Raw genomic sequence first — 24133 nt, forward strand, 5'->3', positions numbered from 1 at the left:
CCAGACCAGACCACAACTCAAATTTATCCAAGAGATTCACATAGCCCTAAGTCTAAAATGTTATTAAATTATAAAATAATTATATAAATTATTATATAAAGTTATTAACAGTTAGAGCAGTGCTGATTTTTATTTGTGGTAATTTCCTTTAATGATTCCCTGCCAGCATTTTTTTCTTCTAAAAATATAGAAATATACAAATATATAAAATGAAAGAACAGACCCTTTGCTTTCACACAAACAATAAACAAACAAACAAAAACACGGTATGTTTCTTTAAAAATATAATAATATTTAATAATATTTTTTTTATTGCAAAAAGCTGAAATAATTGCATTTTTGTGAAGGAATTTTGTTATAGATCAGATTCAGAACGATTATCAAAACGTACACAGAATTCAAAATTAGTAAATAACGTTTTGGCTTCAGTTTTTTCATAAATTGGGTAAGAGCGCCATCTAGTGGATAATCGCGCTATTGCAGATTTACATAAAAATGCAAATCTTTTCTCTTAATTGACGAGATAACTTGTCAATGGCGGAGAAATAGTTAAAGAGCTAATATGTATTTGTTATAAAATATTTTCAATGTCGAAAAATAAAAAAACTTGTGTGTAAAATGTAAGTCACTTTATTTAACGTTAAATCATTTGTAATATCACTGACACATTTGCAGTCATGCTCATATTCATAAGAACAGCCCTCTTACTGATATTGCTAAATTATATAAAATGTTATAATATAAATATCAAGATCTCATACAAGTGCTTTTGTGCAATCATATCTTAAATTTGTTGCCGTTTTGACATAATCCCCCATTCTTTTCTGACCCGGTACAACACTAACAAAGAAATATCGCAAAATAAACACGTTATTGATTGCCTTTGTAGAGCCATATACCCAGATTCCATGTGAAATTTACTAAAAAAGAATGGATGCAAAAATGATGCTGTGTATTTTTAAGTAAATCCAGCCTTGATTTTTTTCACTTCAGTGCTTCTATCAACCTAGAAAATGTGAAAAAGATAAACCCAGTAACTTAGTTTTGGTAAACCATTCTCAGCAAGCATATGAAAACATAGGTCATTGAAATTTGGCTCCCCTCGTGATGTCAGAAGGGGATAATACCGGCCCTTGATTGCATTATCTAACCACAGACACTAGCTCTAGATATCAGTCCATTTGCATTTAAAAGGACATACCCAAAAACGGCACATTTTTGCTCACCCCTACAAAGTGGCAATTTTAACGTTATAATAAATTATCTTAAAAAAGTCTTGTGAAATGTCCGCTTTAATATACGTGGGCAGCTTGCTCAAGTAAAGTCAATGTGTGGGGAACACTGAGAAGCATGTAAGTTTACAGCCATGGTATTTTTAATAAGGGTCTGACAGCAGTGTATTGTTGTATCAACACATTTATGAATCTGTCTGTTTTCTGTGTATCTCACGACAGCATTTGTATTGCATAGCAGCTCAGATGCAGACTGTAAAGGACAGTGTGCTATAAAAAAAAAAAAACATAATATTGACTGGATCATATTGTTCTTGCAGCTGTTTGCTCAGGACGCTGACGCCGGTTTAAACGGACTGATCACGTACTCGATCCTGGCTGGAGATCAGGGTGATTTCATCATCAATAACCGCACAGGTAGAATCACATTAGCTCCGGGGGTCACGCTGGTCGTCGGCCGCTCGTACGCTTTGACCGTCAGAGCTTCAGACAATGCACCTGACCCAGAGAGAAGGTCAGATACGATGCCGTTTCTTCTTGATATTTAATGGGAGGGAAAACTGGTGCAATTTTCCCCTTTATGTTTATGTCTGTCTATAAGTATGTATAGTATACATCTCTTTACGAGCGTTCTTACTATATATGCATGTAGGAGCTCCATAACTACAGTCTACATTGAGGTTTTGCCACCCAACAATCAGAGTCCTCCACGATTCCCCCTGCAGACATACAACCTAGAGATCAGCGAAGCCATGAGGATCGGAGCCATACTGATGAACCTGCAGGTACACACACAGACACAAGCCTATTGCTCACTGCATACTGCATAATAAATACCAGATTGTTGTAATTTGTCTTTAATGGTTTTTATTTACAGTGACATTTATGCATCTGATGGATGCTTTTATCCAAAGTGTTTTAGAATGCATTCATTCTATATGCTTTATCAGTTTGTGTTTATCCTGGGATCGAACCCATGACTGTTGTGCAATCGCAATGCGCTTCCGAGCTGCAGGAAGGTGTTTTAATAATGCAATGTATTGCATTTTTATTCAGCCATTTGTAATGGGCATTTGGGTGCGCGGTAGTTGGGAGTGTACAGTTAATTTTCAATAGAAGATATGCGGAAAGTGGCAAGGGATTGCTTTAGATAAATGCGTCTGCCAAATGCATAAATACAAATAAGATGTCTTTATAAACTTTGGCTTGTTCGTTCAGTGTGTGGCTTATTTTCTGTACAAGTGATTGTTGGGTTGCTCAATTACCAGTTCTCATCTGGTGTTATTTGATGTGAATTGGTATCATTTTACAGGCTACAGACCGTGAGTTGGATCCAATCACCTACCAGATAGACAGCGGTGACCCGCAGCAGGTCTTTAATCTCTCACGAACGTAAGTTTTCAATAATAATAAAACGAACAGAGATTATTGAAATAGTCTTTTAGATTTTTATATTTTTGACCCTGGACCACAAAACCAGCAATAGCCAACAATACATTATTATATGGGGCAAAATTACCAATATTTTTGCCAAAAATCATTAGAAAATTATGTGCCATTTATATATTTTGTGATTTCCTACCAAAAATATATCAAAAAATGTATTTAGCATTAGTAGTCATATAGTAATAATGTTACTTAGAACTTCATTTGTGATCCGTGCTGGCAAAATAAGTCCATGATTTTAATTCTTTAATTGCCAAGTTTATAAGCGGTGTCACTGATTTGAGGAAAAACACACACAAAATGACAGATTTTCAATATAAAAAGTGATTGTAAACTGGATTTTTTAAACCTTTTTCACAGTCTTGGGCATGTCAAAGATTGGTAAAAACATTGGCTTTGAAGCATTTTTAGTTTTTGTGTAGCATCAGTTTTATTTTTTTATTATTTCATTTATTGTTAGTGGCTGTTTTTGCCCCATTGACTTCCATTATAACCACATTTTTTATTGCAGAGCTATGACACCTTTTTATCATGCATTTTTGAATGTTGGTGTTTTTTCCTTTTGCTAAGAGGTCAAATGTGTCATTTTTACTGTTGATCACCATGTGGCACTATTAACCCTTTAGTAGGCCTGTGCAAAAACAGAGCTTCATTTCTGGCTTGTACAGGTACATTGAGTTATATGGAGTCTAACTCCAGAATAAAAGCATATCATTGTGTGTGTGTAGCTCTGTCCTTTTTGTCAGAATCCCACAAATCATACATCATTTTAAAAAAAAATTTAATAGAAAATGTTAAAATATAAATAACATATTTTTGAAAATTTGCATATCGAACTCATTTTGCCAGCACGGGTCACATTTCAGTCCTTCCAGAAAAATGCTTTTTTTGTGATTGTTGCGGGCAAAAATCCTTGATTTTGCGGCACGTTTTCTTAAAAATTGCGATGGAATATGCGGGATATTTATGCAATTTTATGCGATGAAATTGCGGGAACTTGCCAAAGCTGTGTGAACTTGCCAAAACTGCGTGAACATGCAAAAACTGTTTGCAGTTTTTGCAGCTTTTCATTGATGCTCACGTCGCGTAATTACATCCCTTCCTAACATTCCCATGACAACAGGGGACATGGCTGCGCATATGTGAAGTAAATGCAACATTTTTCAACTTTCTGCTAATATTTATATGACTTTATGCAGCGAAAGTGCGGGGTATTTCAAAAATGTGGCCCCGCATAAATATGCGGACTTTGGCTGGTTATGCATTGAATCATTCAATCGCATAATCACGTTTTTCTGGAGGGACTGACATTTGGAAAACGGCAATTTTCTCAATATTTTTTTGCACCCTCAGATTTTCAAAAAGTTGTATATCGACCAAATTGTTTTATCGTAACAAATCCAGATTTTGTATACATCTGATGGTTTTGTGGTCCTGGGTCACACTGAATAATTATTTTAATGCAAGTATAACTTTCTGTGCAGAAAACTCCAAAAACAACACCATTGTTTTTTTTGTTTTTTTTGTAAGTTGCTTTTCTGTTTTGTAAGGGATTAACAACTATCTTTGTTAGTGTTTTAGCTTCAGTAGCTTCATGGCTTGTGCTTTGTAAATTTACATTCAAACTGGTTCCTCTGCTAGTGGTCCATTTCCCATAATGGGAGCTTTAAAGGCACCAGATATTTACACAAATCGTCTCATAGCTTCAGACTTTAGCAGGGCGCTACGCGGCTTTACTGAGCTGTACCTGATAAAATGGACGACTGAAGATGTTAAGCGACCTGAAGAGGCTTTTCAGTCAGAGTAGATGTGACCACAGATTGTGGAGTTTCTCAGGGGTATTCATGAGAAACTGCTGTGAGAGTCATTATGTCCTCTTTCATCTCTACACGAGGATTCTTCACTGAAAGCACATGCACAAAGGTGTGCCAGATAAATAGAGGGAGACTGTAGCATTTGGGAGGCTTTATTTAATTAGAAGTCAGTTTTAATAACATCCCTTAAATAGACACGATAAGACACTTGTTATTAGTCCCTTCTCACCTCTTCGCTTCTCTACTTGCCCGAGCTCATCTGATCTTGTCTCTTCACTCGTCTTCTCTCACCTTAATATCCTTTCTTTGCCTGGTTTTGGCTTGTTTTCTTTCTTTTATTGGCAGTAAATGTTAATATCATAAATATTGTGAGTGAGAAGATTGGCAGCGGAGGGTCTGCACCACAAATGGCGCAATAAAAATTCACCTTTATCGACTCCTCTTGCTGGTTTTTGTTTCTGTTGAAGAAACAGCAGAAGAGTTGAAAAGTCATTAAAAGGGATGTAAAAATTGAAAGGCTTTGCCTTGAATGCCGTGTGGCCTGCGGTGAGTTTGTGAGGCCAAGAGAAAAGATCTCCAGCCGTGAAGTGTTTTATGCTTCTGTTCACAGGCTCCGGAGGACACGTTCAATATCGCTTCGGTAGGGGTCAGCTAAGGAGAAATATAGCTCCCCACGTACACATACACACACCGACATAAACAACCAGCCATGCGCCTGTTCTTTCTGCTGTGTGTGACTGCAATGTTAACAGGATGCCGACATCATCCTCCGTCTGTCTCCCAGCCCACACACACTTGCTGTAAGATATGCCTGCTGATTTGCAGAAATCCCATTGGTCGAGAGGTGATAATGGTGTTCCTGTGGTCTGCGTTTTAGAAGCTGATGATCACAGAAGCTGATTGTTCGTATGTCTGTTTCAGGCCACTCGTGGTTGTTTGCAATTGGCCGATTGTTTCATCTAGTGAGATGCTAGGATTTGTAAAGCACGTGAGGGGATTTACTAAGAATGGATGCAGAAAGCGTAGTTCATTTGCCCGGGCTGTCCAGGTTGTGTAAGCAACCAATTCACTTAAGCAGTTATGCAAATTAGACAATGTTTGAAACAATGTAGTTTGCATGGTTCACTAAACTCCCAGTCTTGTAGGTTGGGACCATCCAGCATCACTGTTAACACTTAAATCAGCTCTTATAAGTGCAACTGCAGTCAATGCTTTTGGTTTTAATACTCTTCTGTATCGTTCAGTCATCATTTGACGATCAATAAAACCACAAACAGCTATTATTGATACACTTACACTTACTGCTTGTTTTTCTGTGAGCGATTTAATCCTGAAAATAAAGCTTCCAAAATGTCATACTGTATGGTTTCATTTCCTTCAACATTTTTTGTCACACAAATCAGTGATTCTCGCGAAATTAGACTTATGAGGTGTCATGAAACATTTTGATAAAAGTAAATGCTATCAAAATAAGAAGCAAACATCTCTTCATGTACTATTTTGCACATGATTTCAAATGACATCATACAAACCAATTTAGTTTTTTCCACATTTAAGGGGAACACTTTCATTACCGCAACATGTACATGACTGGATTTGGGTTCTTTGACATGGAAATATTTATAATTAAAAAATCTAAAAAATAAAAAGCTTCAGTGCATGTTATACTATAAGCATTTACAGTAAAGAAACATGGTATTTGCTGATCATTGGTAAATATGGAGACAATAATAAGGAATATATCCAAGACCAATTTTCTCATCCTCCGCAACAATTTTCAATCATTGTTTAAGCCTTCGAGGAACTAACATTTAAAAAAATTGGTGGAATTGACATAATCAAGATGGCTACCAGGTAAGCAGTTCTTATTTTTTCTCTCCAGATAAAAGTTGAAATTTTGTTTGTCATAGTACCTAGACAACTTTTTAGTTCTCATTACCGAAACATGCATATATATTTAATGTAATGTAATAATATATGTTGCGGTAATCAGTGTTGGGGAAAGTTACTTTTAAAAGTAATGCATTACAATATTAAGTTACTCCCAAAAAAAGTAACTAATTGCATTACTTAGTTACTTTTCATGGAAAGTAATGCTTACGTTACTTTTAGTTACTTTTGCGTTACTTTTTCTTGGTTAAAGCTTGATCTCTTTCAGGCCTTGCAGGTGTTTTTATGACTGAAAAGTTCTGCATTCAGAAATTGCATATTTCATCACAAAAATGTTTAGCTGTGGCCTGCCATCTCAGTTTCTGACTCAAACTGTTTCCACACAGGCACAGAGAGTGCATACGTTAAGTTTAATTCAGTACATATTTTTTAATCAAATTAATTAAACTAAAAAAGTAACTTGAGTTACTTTTTTGAAAAAATAACTCAAATATTAATGTGTACATTTAAAAAGTAATGCGTTACTTTACTCGTTACTTCAGAAAAGTAATATTATTATACGTAAAGCGTTACCCCCAACACTGGCGGTAATGATAATTTTTGATAATGATAATCTAAAAATGTAAAAAATTCTATAGGAAAGATTTTTAAATCCTCTAAAAATAATGGTTATAGGAAGTTCAGACCTTAATCTTATATGTGCAAAAAAATGGCTTCCAGGGCTTTTTAAAAATTCTGATGCTGAACACCTTCTACATCTGGATTTCGTGAGAATCACCCAAATGTTCTATTGCAAAGAACACTTTTAGGACCTTTATTTTTAACAGTATGCACTAGAATGATGTTACAGTTTTTCTTAATTGTTAAGACACTAAAGCCTTTCTTCTTTGGCCTAAACCCATTTATCATATCATTCACACTTTCGGATAAAAACTTAAATAGGTTTAGGTAGGCAGACACTGATTGCAATGTGTGTTTTCTCTGATCGGATAACCATCTGGGCTGCGTTCTCCGAAACGACCTTAACGCTACGTCGTTCTTAAGTTGTACCTTAAGCTGTACCTTATCGCTAATACGTGTTTTCCGAAACGTTCTTAGTTACGTATCACTTCTGTAAGTCGTTCGTTCGGAAGGTTGGTCTGGAGCGCTCTTAGCTATACCTTATCCCACATGACTCCACTAGGGGCCATCACTTTCATAAAAGCTTACATTGCAGTCTATATAACTAAATATTTGTAAAAAAAAATGCAATACACTCCGTGTTTAATTAGGCAAACATTTTTATATTTAAAGAATAAAACATTTACATAATTAGACATCATTACATTGATGGTTGTTAGATTTTTAATTATGTTTTCCAAAGGGACATCAACAGCGAACTATTAAATGCTACAGGCTTAAGAAACGATTTAAAAAATATATTTTGGGTGATGGAGTTGGTGAAACTGGCAGCTACAGCGAATCCTACTATTTCATTTGTGCATTTCATATCCGTCTAACGGCTAGTATTTTAGCTGCATAAATAAATCAGGTAAAATTACAAAAAATAATTATGATTATTAATGTTAATTCGACTTTGCATCAAAGTTTTTTTATGTTTTATAACTTTGAGGCAACTGCATGCCATATTCGTTATAAACATTCAAAATAAACTGTGCACTTGATTACTGCTTGTATAGTCTCCTAAGGTCAACAAAATTTCCACATTAAAACTAATCAAATGTAAGGGGCTGCTTTAAAGAAAGCGATGAAGACGTGAATCCATGTGCAAAAGGAGTTTATTGTAAAATCCCATAAAGGGCCAGCAAACAAATCCAAACAGGGTAATCCACAATCAGAATCCAAATAACAGGCGATATATCAGGGCAGGCAGAGTTCAACCAAAATCCAAAAACAGGCACAGGTCAAAAATACAGACAGATCCAAGTAACAGATAAAACAGATAACAGATTCAGGTACAGATAAACAGAAACAGGCAGATAAACAGACTAGGTATTGGCGATGTAATAATCAGCCAGGAGCTGGTGAACAGGATGTGACTTATGTACAAGAACAAACAGGAAGTGTGAAGTGAAACATGGCAGGATGTATTTCAAAATAAAAGCCAGAACAGAGCAGAGTAACAAAATACAAGTTCAAATAACAAAAATACACAGAATACAAGCAAACACAGAACAAAACCTTACAGAACCCCCCCTCTAAAGGGCGACTCCCGGAGCCCAACATTCAAATAATTAAGTCCAAATAGAGGGTGGGCGGGCGGGCCAGGACCTCTTGGCAAGGCAGGGCAGTTCAGGAGAGGTCCTGGGTCATAAGGCCAGGATGGTCCAGGGTCGTGGGGCAGATGTGGGCCTGGGTCATGGGGCAGATGCGGGCCTGGGTCATGGGGCAGATGCGGGCCTGGGTCATGGGGCAGATGCGGGCCTGGTTCATGGGGCAGATGCGGGCCTGGGTCATGGGGCAGATGCGGGCCTGGGTCATGGGGCAGATGCGGGCCTGGGTCATGGGGCAGATGCGGGCCTGGGTCATGGGGCAGGCTTGGACCTGGGTCATGGGGCAGGCTTGGACCTGGGTCATGGGGCAGGCTTGGACCTGGGTCATTGGGCAAACATGAAGCTTGGTCATTGGGTAGGAATAGACCTGGAACACAAGGAGAGGAAGGATCAGAGTCCACTTCGGTCTCCGCCTCGGCGTCCTCTGCCTCCTTCCTGTGTCCGGGTACTACCCCCCCCCAAAAAAAAACTTGGAAAAGCTTCCAAAGCCCAGGGTGGCGAAGCCTCAGGTGGTGGACCAGACAAATCAGATGAATCAGGTGAGCCAGGTGAGCCAGACGAATCATGTGAATCAGGTGAGTCAGACGAATCAGATGGGACAGGTGAATCAGGCAGGACATACGAATCAGATGAAGTGAGCGAGTCAGATGAATCAGGCGAGTCAGATGAATTAGATGATTCAGACAGGACAGGCGAATCAGGCGGGTCAGGCGAATCAGGCAGGACAGACGAATCAGGCAGGACAGCCGAATCAGGCAGGACAGGCAGATCAGATGAGTCGGGCAGCTCAGATGAGACGGGCAGATCAGATGAGACGGGCAGATCAGATGAGACGGGCAGATCAGATGAGACGGGCAGATCAGATGAGTCTGGCAGATCAGAGGAGTCTGGCAGCTCAGATGCGTCGGGCAGCTCAGATGAGTCGGGCAGCTCAGATGAGTCGGGCAGCTCAGATGAGTCGGGCAGCTCAGATGAGTCGCGTGGTTCAGGTTCAGGGTCTTGAGGAACCTCGGGAACAACAGAGCAGAAGGCAGACCAAACGAACCACAGGGCTATGGCAAATTCGGAAAGTACAGAGTCAATGAGACATACCTCTGTGGTCGTCGATTCAGGCAGGGCGGCCATCTTGACTTCAGGTGCTGGGTGGATAATAGCCCTCATGAGTGAAGGTGTGGTGGTGATGATAGCTCTCTGAAATACAGGTGCAGGAATGATGGTAGCTCTCTCGAGAACAGGTGCAGAAACAGGCAGGATGGCGGCCGTTTTCGGGACAGGCAGGATGGTGGTGGTTTTCTTGAAGACAGGTGCAGGTGCAGAGACAGGCAGGATGGCAGCCATTTTAGGGACAGGCAGGATGGCGGCCATTTTTGGGACAGGCAGGATGGCGGCCATTTTGGGAGTAAGCATGGTGGCAGCCATTTTAGGATCAGGCAAGACTTTAACAGGTTTGGGCAGAACATGTCTAGGTGTGTGGTGAATATTCCCTGGTTCATTATCCACCACACCCACAGTGAACGGAGAACCACACAACAGCAATGCAAAGTCAATATAACTCTCCAGGGACCAGGCAGACATATCATGGGGCATACATAAACGCAACCATTCGTCCAGAGCATTATAAAAGATCCGTTTCAAAGTGTCTTCATCATAATGTACTTGATTAGACAAATCCAGAAAGTCACTTACATAATCCTCAATGGGCCGGTGGTTTTGACGGAGTGCAAGTAGTGCAAAAACAGGTTTCATGTTGCTGGTGGGAAGTTACTGACCTTCGCTGGATTCCGGGTTATGGCTGATTATTCTGTAAGGGGCTGCTTTAAAGAAAGCGATGAAGACGTGAATCCATGTGCAAAAGGAGTTTATTGTAAAATCCCATAAAGGGCCAGCAAACAAATCCAAACAGGGTAATCCACAATCAGAATCCAAATAACAGGCGATATATCAGGGCAGACAGAGTTCAATCAAAATCCAAAAACAGGCACAGGTCAAAAATACAGGCAGATCCAAGTAACAGATAAAACAGATAACAGATTCAGGTACAGATAAACAGAAACAGGCAGATAAACAGACTAGGTATATGCGATGTAATAATCAGCCAGGAGCTGGTGAACAGGATGTGACTTATGTACAAGAACAAACAGGAAGTGTGAAGTGAAACATGGCAGGATGTATATCAAAATAAAAGCCAGAACAGAGCAGAGTAACAAAATAAAAGTCCAAAATACAAAAATACACAGAATACAAGAAAACACAGAACAAAACCTTACATCAAAGCTAAAATCTAAAGCAATCATACTATATATTTATAGGCTATTATATAATATTTGATATGTTATATTTAGACAGACAGGCTCCAGAAATGCGTCCATTAAGCTTTATCCGCATTGTTAACGCGGTGCTTGTGCATACAGTGTCCAAGCACAATAAACGCGTGAACTAATGAACAACAGCAGTTTGTTTTTATATATTTTAAGTGTAATGCACAGCCAAGTACTTGCACAACCCACTTTATTCCCCTGTGCAACGCACTTATTGGGAACCCCTAATATAAATTATCCTTTCAAGTGAAGGCATAGCGGATGAATTGGAGCAGTTTAACTCTTTCCCCGCCATTGACGAGATATCTCGTCAATCAAGAGAAAACGCTTCCCCGCCAATGACGAGATTTTCCGTCTTTCCGCAATACCGCTATTATCCACTAGGTGGCGCCCTTCCGCAACTTTTAAAAAACGGAAGTATAGCCCTATGGCAAGCTGCTGCATGTCCGTGTCTGTTTTAAAGATCGCTCTGAATGGGATTTCTATAAAAAGTCCGTCACAATAATAGAATTATCTCTGCTTTTTAATCAAAATGTGGTGTTTTTGCAGAAACCTACCCATATTCAAAAGCTGATTACAAAAGAACTCCTAAAGGTAGGATGAAACGGGTTTTTTTGTTTGAAAGCAGAGGGTCTGTTCTTTCATTTGGTAGATTGTATGTTTATATATTTAAAGAAGAACATTTTCTGGAAGGCATTAAACTTTGGTGAAAATCATGAAAAACGCTGGCACTGGCTGGCAACTTTTTTTTAAAACGCTGGCGGTGAATGAGTTAAACATGATACGTTTGGAAATAAAGTTGCGGGTTTTGCACGGGTTTGATATAAAATATAGAAGGTTGAATTTAGTTGTTTGCAATTTGAAATATTTTTAACAGATATTCCTAATAAGTTTAACTTGAACTATTTCTAAAATGTTTATTTAATAAAGAACACCGCTATCTCATAACGCAGCGAAACCTATTACATGAAGTGAATAATTGATTGTCGAGCAATCGATATCAACCTATTCAGCACCTCCACCATGGACAGCACCCGCTAAGGTCGAACTTAAGAAGGTTTACCTTAAGCAACATCCTAAGGTATAGTTCGGAGAACACACGTAGGAAAGGTATACCTGTAGTTAAGGTTTAACTTAAGAGTCTTCCTAGCACGCTAAGAGACAACGTTATCGGAGAACGCACCCCAGATTTGTTAAAAATCAACAATGGCACAATAAAAAAACAAGGAAAATGAGTCTCATTCACTAATACATTTTTCGGATTTATCCACACATTTGAACTTATCAAAAGAAATTTCCATCTAATTACAGACATGAATTTGTTTTTTAAAGTGGCCCTTTTCTAAAATGACCTTTATTGCATTGTGTAATGTAGCTGTCCATCAATGTAAACGGTCTGCAAAGTCGTTCATCTAAGAGTGCATGACAAATAAAGTTATAGTATAATTATAGTATTTGATTATTGCACACATGCACTGTAAAAAGTGAAACATTGGATTAACCTAATAAAATTGAAGTAACCATTCACAATAAAGATTTTACATTGACCTAATGTTCAGAAACCATTCAGTTCAAACTAATTTTTTGCATTTCATTCAAACTCTTTTCTGAATTTGGTGTAAATCAATATTTTAGATTGGCTTAAATTAAAAAAAATGGTTTTAAACAGACTTGATCTAAATTGAGTTTTCTTCAATCTAAAATATGTATTCATTGCAAATAATATGAAAGGCTTCATAATAGCCATAATCTAAAATTTTAAAATTCTCTCAATATATATACACACATTAAAATGAGTCATAGAAACGTTCTTTTAAATATTTATTAAATCTTTTTTTAAAAATCACTGTTTTTACAGACTTTTTTGGCAAAACAAACAGACAGTTCAAGTAATCAGTTCATTTCAAGTTGAATTTCATATGTAGCAGTACAAAAATATATCAACATAAGAACAAGAATAAGAACAAATACCTAATGTAAATCAAATACAAAACATAGATATTTCCACATACAGTAAAGAACAAACAACGATACTATTACGATAGTGAAGACTGGGGTGAAGGCATTTCTGCCATCCGGTGTATGTTCTTCATAGCACTGAAATCAGTCAGTCAGAGTTCAGAGCACCAGGAACAAGCAGCAGCTTCCCTAAAATTCAAATCCAAACATTAATCAGTTTTACAGTTTCAAAGTGTAAATTAATTTCCCTCACATTCATTTCCGCCTTCGCAACTTTAAAACATATAAAATCCACGTTCATATTGGCATTGAGCGCCCGGAGCAGAGCCAGTATGACAAAGTTTCTCCGAGCGGGAAACTCAGCGTATCACATATTGAGGTAATTCGTTTAACGTTAATTGTCAGCAGAGAAATGCAAAATACTCAAGCCTTAGTCATGAATACAAATGTAAACGCTATACCACTAATGTAAAAAGTTACGTTATAGTAATTTCTAATCTGCGTGTCTGTTTATTAAAATGATATGACGTTACCTTAAGTATTTAAATGCTGAATGAGTTTCCCCATTACATTATGCTAGGTCATGCTAGCCTGTAAACCTGGTAAAACGGTGCCAGTCACCTTATAAAAACTGAACAAGTCACCTTATAAAAATTATAGTGTTAGTGCTGAACGCAGACGTGTAATTATTGTTAATTCCTCCTTACCTGACAAACGTGTCCTGTTCGCGCTGTTAAGCAGATAACCGTCCATCAGAACTTCTGCGTTCGGTCTCTCCCAGAACTCTCTCGCGTTGTCACCTGTGCGCATGCGCAAACCGTGCTTAATCTAATAAAGTCGTTTGATCGAATGTAAAATATTAATTTCATTGTTATGTTATAATATTATATTGTATCAATCTAAGAAAATAGTTTGATCGAATGTATCATTTGAATTTCATTGTTGTTATAATTTTATATTGTATCAATCTTAGAAAATAGTTTGATTGAATGTATAACTTGAATTTCATTGTTATGTTATAATTTTATATTGTTTCAGTCTAAGAAAATAGTTTGATTGAATGTATAATTTAAATTTCATTGTTGTGTTATAATTTTATATTGTATCAATCTAAGAAAATATTTTGATTGAATGTATAATTTGAATTTCATTGTTATGTTATAATTTTATATTGTATCAATCTAAGAAAATAGATTGAAAGACACATACAAATTACAAAATGTAATTTTACTTAACAATCTAATAATTTTAGGCTATTGGAATGAAAAAAATTATATCAAATGAAAAACAGCAATGTTTTACTTTTTACAGTGTGTGGTATACCGTACTTTCCGGACTATAAGTCGCAACGGAGTATAAGCTGCATCATTTAAAAATGCGTCATTAAGATGAAATAACATATATAAGTCACAGTTGACTATACGTCACGTTTATTTAAAAAAATATATTTCACAAAATCCAAGCTGACGAACAGACATTTAATCTGGAAAGGCAAGTTATTCAACTAAACATTAGCAGACAGAACAGCAGGCTGAATAGATGTCTGTACGCTAAAGCAATATTATCAGTTATTTAAACAATAAACCATATCATACACAACTTACCTGGAAGATTGAATCGGCTAAATTAACCAAACAAGCCAACTAGCGAGAAGTTCGCATACTCGTCATTTCACATCACTGAATCCATTGAATTACATAAATACAGAAGAAGCATATGGCGGACCCTCGCGACTATAGACGGTAATGTTGTCTCATAATTGTCAAAATTAATTCATACTGATTTACAAGGCACACCTGACTATAAGACGCAGCACCAGCCAAGTTATGAAAAAAAGCACGGCTTATAGACTGAAAAATACGGTTGTTCTTGTATTTTTTCGTACATTTAAAATAAATTTTAGTGCCAAAGTTTTTTGTTAAATTACGTTTTTTTTAATGAAAACATTCATATGCACATTTCACACACGCATGCTTATCTCTTATTTTTACAGTTTATCTTCATAGATCTCTTTTTGAATTAAAATCACTTCTTTTTTATGTAAAGTACTTTGAATTACCTCTGTGTATTGAAATGCACTATACATATAAATGTGCATTACCTTGCCTAGTGAATAAAACTCAATGACTTTAATTAAAATATTTGTAAGGCAAAGCCTTTTCGGCTTGTTGAGTGTCTGGGTTTGTTGGATTGCGAGTGGTATGTGCATAATACACAGAGTTTTGCATTGAAATGGCAAAAGTGCCCCACATTTTGTATATTGTGTGTGTCTGTGTCTTACTCCTTAGTTATAATACGTTTACACCATTAATAAAGTTTATTTTCCTTCCTTGCTTTCTTTAGTACAGATATAACATGTTATATTTCCTCTCTGTACTATGTGTCCTTGCATGCTTACTAAATTCACAAAAAACACAGCTAAAAGGGTTTAAAAAGTGATTGGCCTTTCAAATAAGGTACACAAATAAATAAATAAAAAATATAATCATATTAACTTTTAACAAGAGGGCTTTTGGTAATTTGATTTAATAATAGAGACAGAACCGTTTCAGTAAGCACCTAGGTTTGTGTTAATGGGTGTGTTTTGTGTCTGTTCAGTATAGGTCTTCTGCTGCTGGCCAAACCTCTGGACAGAGAAACCACTGACCAGTATCGTCTTATCGTCACCGCTTCTGATGGGCATCCAGGAGGGGTGAGAGTCCACCCGTCCCTTAATCTCATCATTCAAGCCTGTAGCACTTACTGATTCAACATAATGACAGGACTTGCTGCATCTTCTCCTTTCTTCTTGCACTTCTCTCCTCTTTAGTCAAGACAGAAAAGAAGTTTCTGTATAACTTCTTAGTTTTAATGTATTTTCTTTGCATATTCAATACTGTCAAGAGCTCCTCAATCCTGTTATGAGACTAAATGCAAATGCACTTACCTTTTATAAAAGCATTCGCTTGCGCTTCATCCGCTCGGCTGCTGTAATGAGAGACCTTTAGAAAATGCAGACATGCTGCTGTGCTTAATAACTGCTTGTCATACATGACTGATATCTGTTGAAGTGATGAACATTGACTCATTTGATGAAATATATTTTAAATCAAAAAGTCCCCGATAGAAAAATCATTTTGGACAAACTAACTCATGAAGTTACGGTCATGGGAAGTGCTTTAGTTGATCTAAAAAACATTTGAGCAACTGAAGGAAATATTCACTGCATGTCAATATTGCTCTTGTCTCTCATTGCTGTGTGTTTGATGATTTTCTGCACATACTACAGTATATACTTTATTGATATAGTATAAAATAACACACAACACTTCTTTTTCAAGTCCACCTGAACATTTTTCGCCTGGCAGCAAATCTATCTCTGAATCTGCATGACGGCAGATTTTTCTTCTGCATTATTTTTTGGTAAATTAATTTTTCATGCACATCTCCAACCCACTGGGATTTAAATTTTTCATGCTGATCTTAAATGATCGGTGGGATTTATATTCATTACTGTATGCTACTAAACTAGCGAGCTGCATGAAGTCGATTGCTTATGATTTAATTACGATTCTGTAAATGTGCTGGAATAGAGTCAGAATCTAAACGGCGACACTCTTTTTTCCAGTGGTTTTTAATATTTGAAAAGGCAGCGAATAGGGCAGATAGACAGACAGCAGTGAAAATCTCTGTGAAGTGATTTTGAGACAGAAAATCTGAGTTTGACAGCCAGCACCTACTGAACTCCAGGGTTTTGTGAAACTATCTAAGAAGTTGTACTACGTTTTTTTTTTTTTGAAGGTGTGTATGCACAACCAGAACTTGCAATTCCTTTTCAAATGTCCCCATGAACAAATAGGCCTACCTTCATTTTCACTGTTGCACCAATGTAAATTCCTGTGTAGGGCTGCTCATAGTTCGCCCCTTTTTTAACTACGTAGTAGTGTTGTAGTCAAGACCACCGAGACCAAGACCAAGACAGGCCGAGACCGAGACAAGACCATGACTTTAAAGGGTCGAGACCAAGTCAAGACCAAGACCAGTGCAAGTCACTGCATTAAAACACTTACGATAAAATGTGGAATATGCATATGATTAGGAACTTTTTGTTTGTGTGTGTGCGTGTGCGTTAGTGATGCGCGGGTCGGCGTTTTTTCCAACCTGCGGGTCACGCTTTTATGAAATATTTGGCCCGCCCCAACCCGCCCCCCAACACTGTATCTATTTTTACAACCAGCACCGCCCCGCCGCCCGCGATCGCAAAGGCAATGCCGGTAGATCGCACATAAGTTAACTGTGTATTCTCATGCTGCTCCATGCCTCCACGGGAAAATTGGCATTATGAGTAATTGTGAAACACGTAAGTCTTTTTGAGTTGCTGTGCCTTTCTTCTCATATTTGTTTTTATAAATCTTATGCCTGCCCGCTGCAGCTCAGTCGTGTAAACTTCCGAAATTTACAAGGATGCAATCGCATCGCATTCTTGCCTTCATGCATGAGCTTATGCACGCGCCCAGTATGTATGTGTGTGTGTACGCGCGTGAGAGCGAGCAAACGAGGGAGAGAGAGAGAGAGGCAGCGTTGTGCTGATATATGCTTGCTTTTGATACTATTGTAATTTTCTTTCTAGTTTGTTTCATTAAATCTTCGCTTTTTTAAACAGTACTCGACATGTGCTCCAGGATTTTTTTTTAACTCCTCAAGAAAATAGAGTAATGGTGATATCCCTAAATCCAATGTAGAGATAAATGCAGTATAGTCCACGCATTTAAAGTGTTTTTAGCATGTAGAACTTGTCGGCTTTATCATTTTAAAAGTAGATCACCACACAAAAAAAAAAACAGTCTTTGTATTATCTATTCACAAATTCCCTACCTTAATTTCTCCTGCAGATCGTCTTTCATCTTTTAATTCTCCGTTTGTTTTGTTGTTGTGGCTGGCAGCGGGAGCTACGTGGCGCTTCCGTGACATGACGTCAAAGGTTTGGGGATATCAAGTTACGTTGCGGAAGTTACGTTGCAGAAGTTACGGAAGTTACGTTGCCACATAGGCCTACGTAATTTAACCTTATCAAAGAACGTAATAAAATGTACAAATATATATTCCCAAATATTTAATATATATGCTACAGGGAATTAGATGCAACATATCAGTTTTTTAATTTTGTTTTTAATGACCCGCCCAAACCCGCCCCGCATTAAAGTTACAATTTCTTTACCCGCCCCAACCCAACCATGGCCCGCGGGTTAAGAGACGACCCGTGCATCACTAGTGTGCATGTGTGTGTGTGTGTGTGTGTGTGTGTGTGCGTGTGTGTGTGTGTGTGTGTGTGTGTGTGTGTGCCATCAGAGAAGTTGATAAAATAATCAAAGGCATTGCAGATATGTGGGAATTTATCTTTGTCTGTAAGCAAATAAAAGTGAACAAAACTAAGGAGCTGAAATCAACTTAAAGGAATAGTCTACTCATTTTCAATATTAAAATATGTTATTACCTTAACTAAGAATTGTTGATACATCCCTCTATCATCTGTGTGCGTGCACATAAGCGCTGGAGCGCGCTGCGACGCTTCGATAGCATTTAGCTTAGCCCCATTCATTCAATGGTACCATTTAGAGATAAAGTTAGAAGTGACCAAACACATCAACGTTTTTCCTATTTAAGACGAGTAGTTATATGAGCAAGTTTGGTGGTACAAATTAAAACGTAGCGCTTTTCTAAGCGGATTTAAAAGAGGAACTATATTTTATGGCGTAATAGCACTTTTGTGAGTACTTCGACTCGGCGCAGTAACACCCTCCCTCTCCCATTATGAGAGTGAGAAGAGGAGCGGACTTTTCAGGCGAGTCGAAGTACTCCCAAAAGCGCCACCACGCCACAAAATATAGCTCCTCTTCCAAATCCGCCAAGAAAAGCGCCACGTTTCACCCTGCACCACCAAACTTGCTCGCACAACCACTCGTCCCAAACAGGAAAAACGTTGATGTGTTTGGTCACTTCTAACTTTATCTCTAAATGATACAATTGAATGAATGGGGCTAAGCTAAATGCTATCGAAGCGTCGCAGCGCGCTCCCGCGCTTACGTGCACGCACACAGATGATAGAGGGATGTATCAACAATTCTTAGTTAAGGTAATAACATATTTTAATATTGAAAATGAGTAGACTATTCCTTTAACCATTTATTCTAACTGTCTTTCCATGGCTTGCCATACACTTAACACAATGCAGGTGTTTTAGTATTAAAATTAGAAAAATTGTCATTGGGAGAAACTTAAACAATGCCAACATCATATGCCAAACCCGAATAACCTGCATAAAATTAATGATAAAAATAAATTGTGATGTGCCATCAGTTGTGGTCTTGACCGGTCTTGAAATAAAATTCTGAGTCCTCTTTGTCTGAGACGAGACGAGAAAAATGTGGTCGATTCCAAGACGAGACCAAGACCTTTAAAAAGTGGTCTTGAGACCGAGAACTACAACACTACTATGTAGTGTCTTCACAATGTATTTTCTTCATAATGTGTTAAGCAGAATTGATGTGGCATTAATGATACATGATGCACCAGAGTGTTGTTTGCATTGTCATTCTGGGCCTTCATTTATTAAATAAATAAATACTGCGAAATTTCAACTTAGTTGAAGTATTTTTTTGAAAATTATATAATAAAAATTTGAAATACTAATAGTAGAAGTTATACTTATTTATTGGCAAGGTAGCCAAACGATTTTTCAGCTATTCCCTTAATATAGGCCGTTTCAGCAGTAACAACATAAACAAGCGGCTGTCGCGGTCCGCACGTAACATCCGGTAAACTCCGCTAAGAATAAATAACAACAAAGTTCTTTAAACGTAGTTTATTTATATAACAAGCAAAAAAAACAACACATAGATTACCTAGGAAACCAAAACATTTGTTCTTTTCGACGAGGCATTTGTTCAAGAGATCAGTTTAACAACTAGTCACACCATTAAAAAAACGAAACCAGGAGTAAGGTTCGGATCCAGACGTGTATCATGTGCGTCAGATGAAACCGTCTATAATCACTAGATTTTATTGAAAAAATAAAACACATCAATATTATAGGGTTGTAGAATATAATAATTTCTACGATGCTAATGTGAATGATTACTGCATCGATGCATAAAAATATATTATTAAAAAAGCCTCTCGCTCTCTCTCTTGCACATGCTCTTTCTCTCTCTCTCTCTCTCTCTCTCTCTCTCTCTCTCTCTCTCGCATGCTCTCTCACGCTCTCTCGCGCGCTTGCTCTCTCTCTCTCTCTTTCTCTTTACTTTGTAAATGAAGTGCTTTTTTTACTTGAACCGCTGTTAAAGGATTAGTCCATTTTCTTAAAAGAAAAATCCAGATAATTTACTCACCACCATGTCATCCAAAATGTTGATGTCTTTCTTTGTTCAGTCGAGAAGAAATTATGTTTTTTGAAGAAAACATTGCAGAATTTTTCTAATTTTAATGGACTTTAATAGAACCCAACATTTAATACTTAATTCAACACTTAACAGTTTTTTTCAACGGAGCTTCAAAGGACCACAAACAATCCCAAACGAGGCACAAGGGTCTTATCTAGCGAAACGATTGTCATTTTTGACAATAAAAATAACAAATACCCACTTTTAAAGCACAACTTCTCGTCGTGTAGATCCGGTCGTGATGCGCCAGCTGACCCCACTACGTCATCACGTCAAGAGGTCACAGAGGACGAACGCGAAACTCCGCCCCAGTGTTTACATGTGTTGAGAAAGAGGACCGTTCCTACGTTGTTGTATGTCAACTGATACTAATTAATGTCTTTGTGGCAGTTTATTGTTTAAAATGGTCCGCAAATGTGCGTTTTATATATGTAACACGTGACCTCCCTACCTCACTACGCATTTACGTTAGGTCGCGCTGGACTGGACCTTGACGAAAAGTTGTGTTTTAAAAGTATATATTTTTTATTTTTCTTGTCAAAAATGACAATCGTTTCGCTAGATAAGACCCTTAGGCCTCATTTGGGATTGTTTATAGTCCTTTGAAACTCCGTTGAAAAAAACTGTTAAGTGTTGAGTTAAGTATTAAATGTTGGGTTCTATTAAAATCCATTAAAATGAGAAAAATCATGCAATGTTTTCTTCAAAAAACATAATTTATTCTGGACTGAACAAAGAAAGACATCAATATTTTGGATGACATGGTGGTGAGTAAAATATCTGGATTTTTCTTTTAAGAAAATGGAATATTCCTTTAAGAATTCTTTATGATGTGAAGCCCTCAATCGATATGATAAAGATGCCCCATTGCCTCTCAAAGCATTATGCGCATAATCAATGGAGCACGCATCTCTGACGCAGAATAGAGGTCTTCAAGGGTCCACTTAGATCCGAAAACCCAAGGTCCGAACCGAGAGGTTACACGTATGGCTCGTCATGGGTTGGGTATAATAATAGCGGCAACGGGTAATTTAAAATTAATGTGTTTTTCGGACCCGGAACGACCCGAACTCACTTTGTGCATATAGTACTTTTCCAACCCCTCTTCTGTTTGTCAAGAGCGCATGCAACATCGTGTGGCTGGCGGTAGGTTAATTTTTGTTGAGACAGGCCTGTCAATCAGTTTTTAATGCACATTTTAGGAGTTACCTTGGTGTCGTCGTCAGATAACAAATGTAAATGAATGTAGCAGTGAGCCTAATAGGATGCAATGCCAACGGGTACGGGGATTCAGACTGCACACACATCGGTGCCATTTACATTTGGGTCCTGTTGGGTTTAAAATTGCCACTGGTTCAGGTCAGTCTCAGGTCTAATTTTCTCGTGTTTGTCTCGGCTCGTCTTTCTTTAAAAAAAAAATATGCACGTCAGGTTCGGGTAAAAAGTGATTTGGGTCATTTCGGGTCGGGTACATTGCGAAGACCTCTAGCGCAGAGTTTTAATGCGGGACTTTAACAAGACAGACAAAAAGTAAACTTGTAAAGGTAAAAGTGTAAGGGAGATACTTGTATAATAATATTTAATATTAAATATTAATATATAAAAAATTTAATATAACAAATTGAGAATGCAACGCATTGTGATATCGGATTGAATCGAATCATTGACGTAAGAATTTGAATCAAATTGAAACATAAAATCAGTGATGATTTATACCCCTAAATTAAAGATATATCATAATGAACTTATTGTTGTATTTGTCACTTAATCAAACAAGTCAATATTATTATTCCACAAAAAATATCAGGTCGGCTGATAGAAATGTCATTCCAGGACCAACAAGGATCTTGGGTGTTTATCCTCACACATCCAATGTTGTTAATTCGCAATAGACATTTAATTCCTTTGATATCTAATATATTTCTCTGTATTTGCAGATATCCACCGCCACCGTGAGCATTGTTGTGACGGACGTAAATGACAACGACCCAACCTTTGACCTTACTCTACCCAGAAACCTGACAGTGCAGGAGGAACAAGCTAATGTGTTTGTGGGTCAAGTCAGGGTAAGTACCACAACAAAAGTTAAAGTTCATGTCACTTTACCCAACTACTCTGATTGGTGGTGTTCGTCCTGCCAGCTGTAGGTGCTTCTGGGGGTCTTGTGTGCCCTCACCTGTCATTCAACATAGATCTTCAAACAGCACTATCTATTATGCCCCAATTATGTCTTGGTAAATTAGAGTCATTAGTCTCTTTACAGTCTGTCCCTGACGTCTGCTTCTGTTTTGTCCTGCCAAGCCCTGCGGAGTTTTAATTGGAGTGTTAGATTAATCTTGTTTTGGTTAGTTAGAAAGATAATCGATGGAAGACGCATCTGGCTTTTAATCACAATACCGCCGTCATTTGCTCTGGCATCACACATCTCTTTATAGACGTCCCTTTGTCGTTCTGTGATGTCTTGATCATAGGGTTTGGTGCTGATGTCATTGACAGGTGTAAGATAATGTGCACGGATAAAACAGATGTGGTCTTTTGTTGAGCGACATTATATTTATCAAAAACATAGTTTTCTTATAGGCTTGCAAAGTTTGGCATGGCAGAACAATTTGAAGGCGACACAAAAAGTCTATTGTTTTGTTAAGTAGTTGGATTTATTTTTTATTTAAAATGTTAGCTTTAAGAAAGCTGTCGCATCACCGCATCTCATCAGCATGACACTTACTCAATATAACTAAGGGGAAAAAATATGCAGCACAAATTTAAAACAACTTGGTTTTTCAAGTCAATTCAACCCACAATTTTAAGTTTTGGTTTAAAAAAGTTTAAATAACTTTGTTAAAAAAATTTAATTTATTTTTTGAGGTTAAAGTAATCTAAAAAAAGATATGTTGATTTGACAAAAATTGTGCATTTTTTTACAGTAAGGGTACAGTATCATTTTTCAGAAAAACTTTATTTTAAAGGCTAATGTTTTAGACAGAGATATATTTTTGCTGTGGTCAGTAACTCACAAGTGTGGTCTATCAATACCAGGTAAAATTTTGTAAAAATGTAAAACGACTTTTTAATTATTTCACTTTGAACATAAGTAGTGCATTGTTACTTTTGACCATGTCAGCTTGGACGAAAGTAACACAACAGAACAAGATTTTTGTGTTACACTTGTTTTTAGTAAATATACATGACTATGACCTTGTTCATATGTTACTGCAAACATATGTTCTCATTAGCTTTTTGCAAAAAATAAGTAAATTATAATTTCATTTTACATTTCAGTTTCAAAAGTACGGAGCCCCTAAGGGGACATGGAGCAAAAATTAAATAAAGTTTAGTTTCGTGTGCTCACGTGAAACTTTCGCGTGCTCACGTGAAACTTTTGCGTGCTCACGTGAAACTTTCGCATGCTCACGTAAAACTTTCACGTGCGCACGTGAAACTCTCGCGTGCACACGTGAAAATATCGTGTGCGCACGTGATAATATTGCGTGTACACATGAAACTACAGCATTTAGTTTTGCGTGCTCACGTGAAGCTTTCGCGTGCGCTTGTGAAATTATTGCGTGCGCCCGCGAAAGTTTCACGTGAGCATGCGACACTAAACGCCGTAGTTTCTCTTAACTTAAGATTTTTTTAATCCATTGTCAGCTAAGGGGGTCGGTACAAAAGCAACCCAGCAATTGTTGAGGATAAAAACATGTTCAACGGTATGAACACTATGAAATTAAATTAGAATAATATAATTTTCATAATGCAACAGTATTAGAAGCAGGACAAAAGTAA

At 37.5% G+C, this 24133-nt stretch overlaps 1 protein-coding gene across 2 annotated transcripts in view; it reads left to right on the plus strand.

Annotated features, from left to right (window-relative positions):
* pcdh15a (protocadherin-related 15a) overlaps positions 1–24133 on the plus strand; it is a 351466-nt gene that overhangs the window by 191025 nt on the left and 136308 nt on the right. For both annotated transcript variants that reach the window (XM_073873588.1, XM_073873587.1), the window contains 5 exons: positions 1553–1746; positions 1885–2017; positions 2545–2624; positions 15531–15624; positions 22288–22416. In XM_073873588.1, the coding sequence (XP_073729689.1) occupies positions 1553–1746; positions 1885–2017; positions 2545–2624; positions 15531–15624; positions 22288–22416 (630 nt within the window). The remainder of the gene's footprint in view (positions 1–1552; positions 1747–1884; positions 2018–2544; positions 2625–15530; positions 15625–22287; positions 22417–24133) is intronic.

The sequence above is a fragment of the Misgurnus anguillicaudatus genome, chromosome 11 (genome assembly GCF_027580225.2).
Source record: "Misgurnus anguillicaudatus chromosome 11, ASM2758022v2, whole genome shotgun sequence".
NCBI classification, from domain to species: domain Eukaryota; kingdom Metazoa; phylum Chordata; class Actinopteri; order Cypriniformes; family Cobitidae; genus Misgurnus; species Misgurnus anguillicaudatus.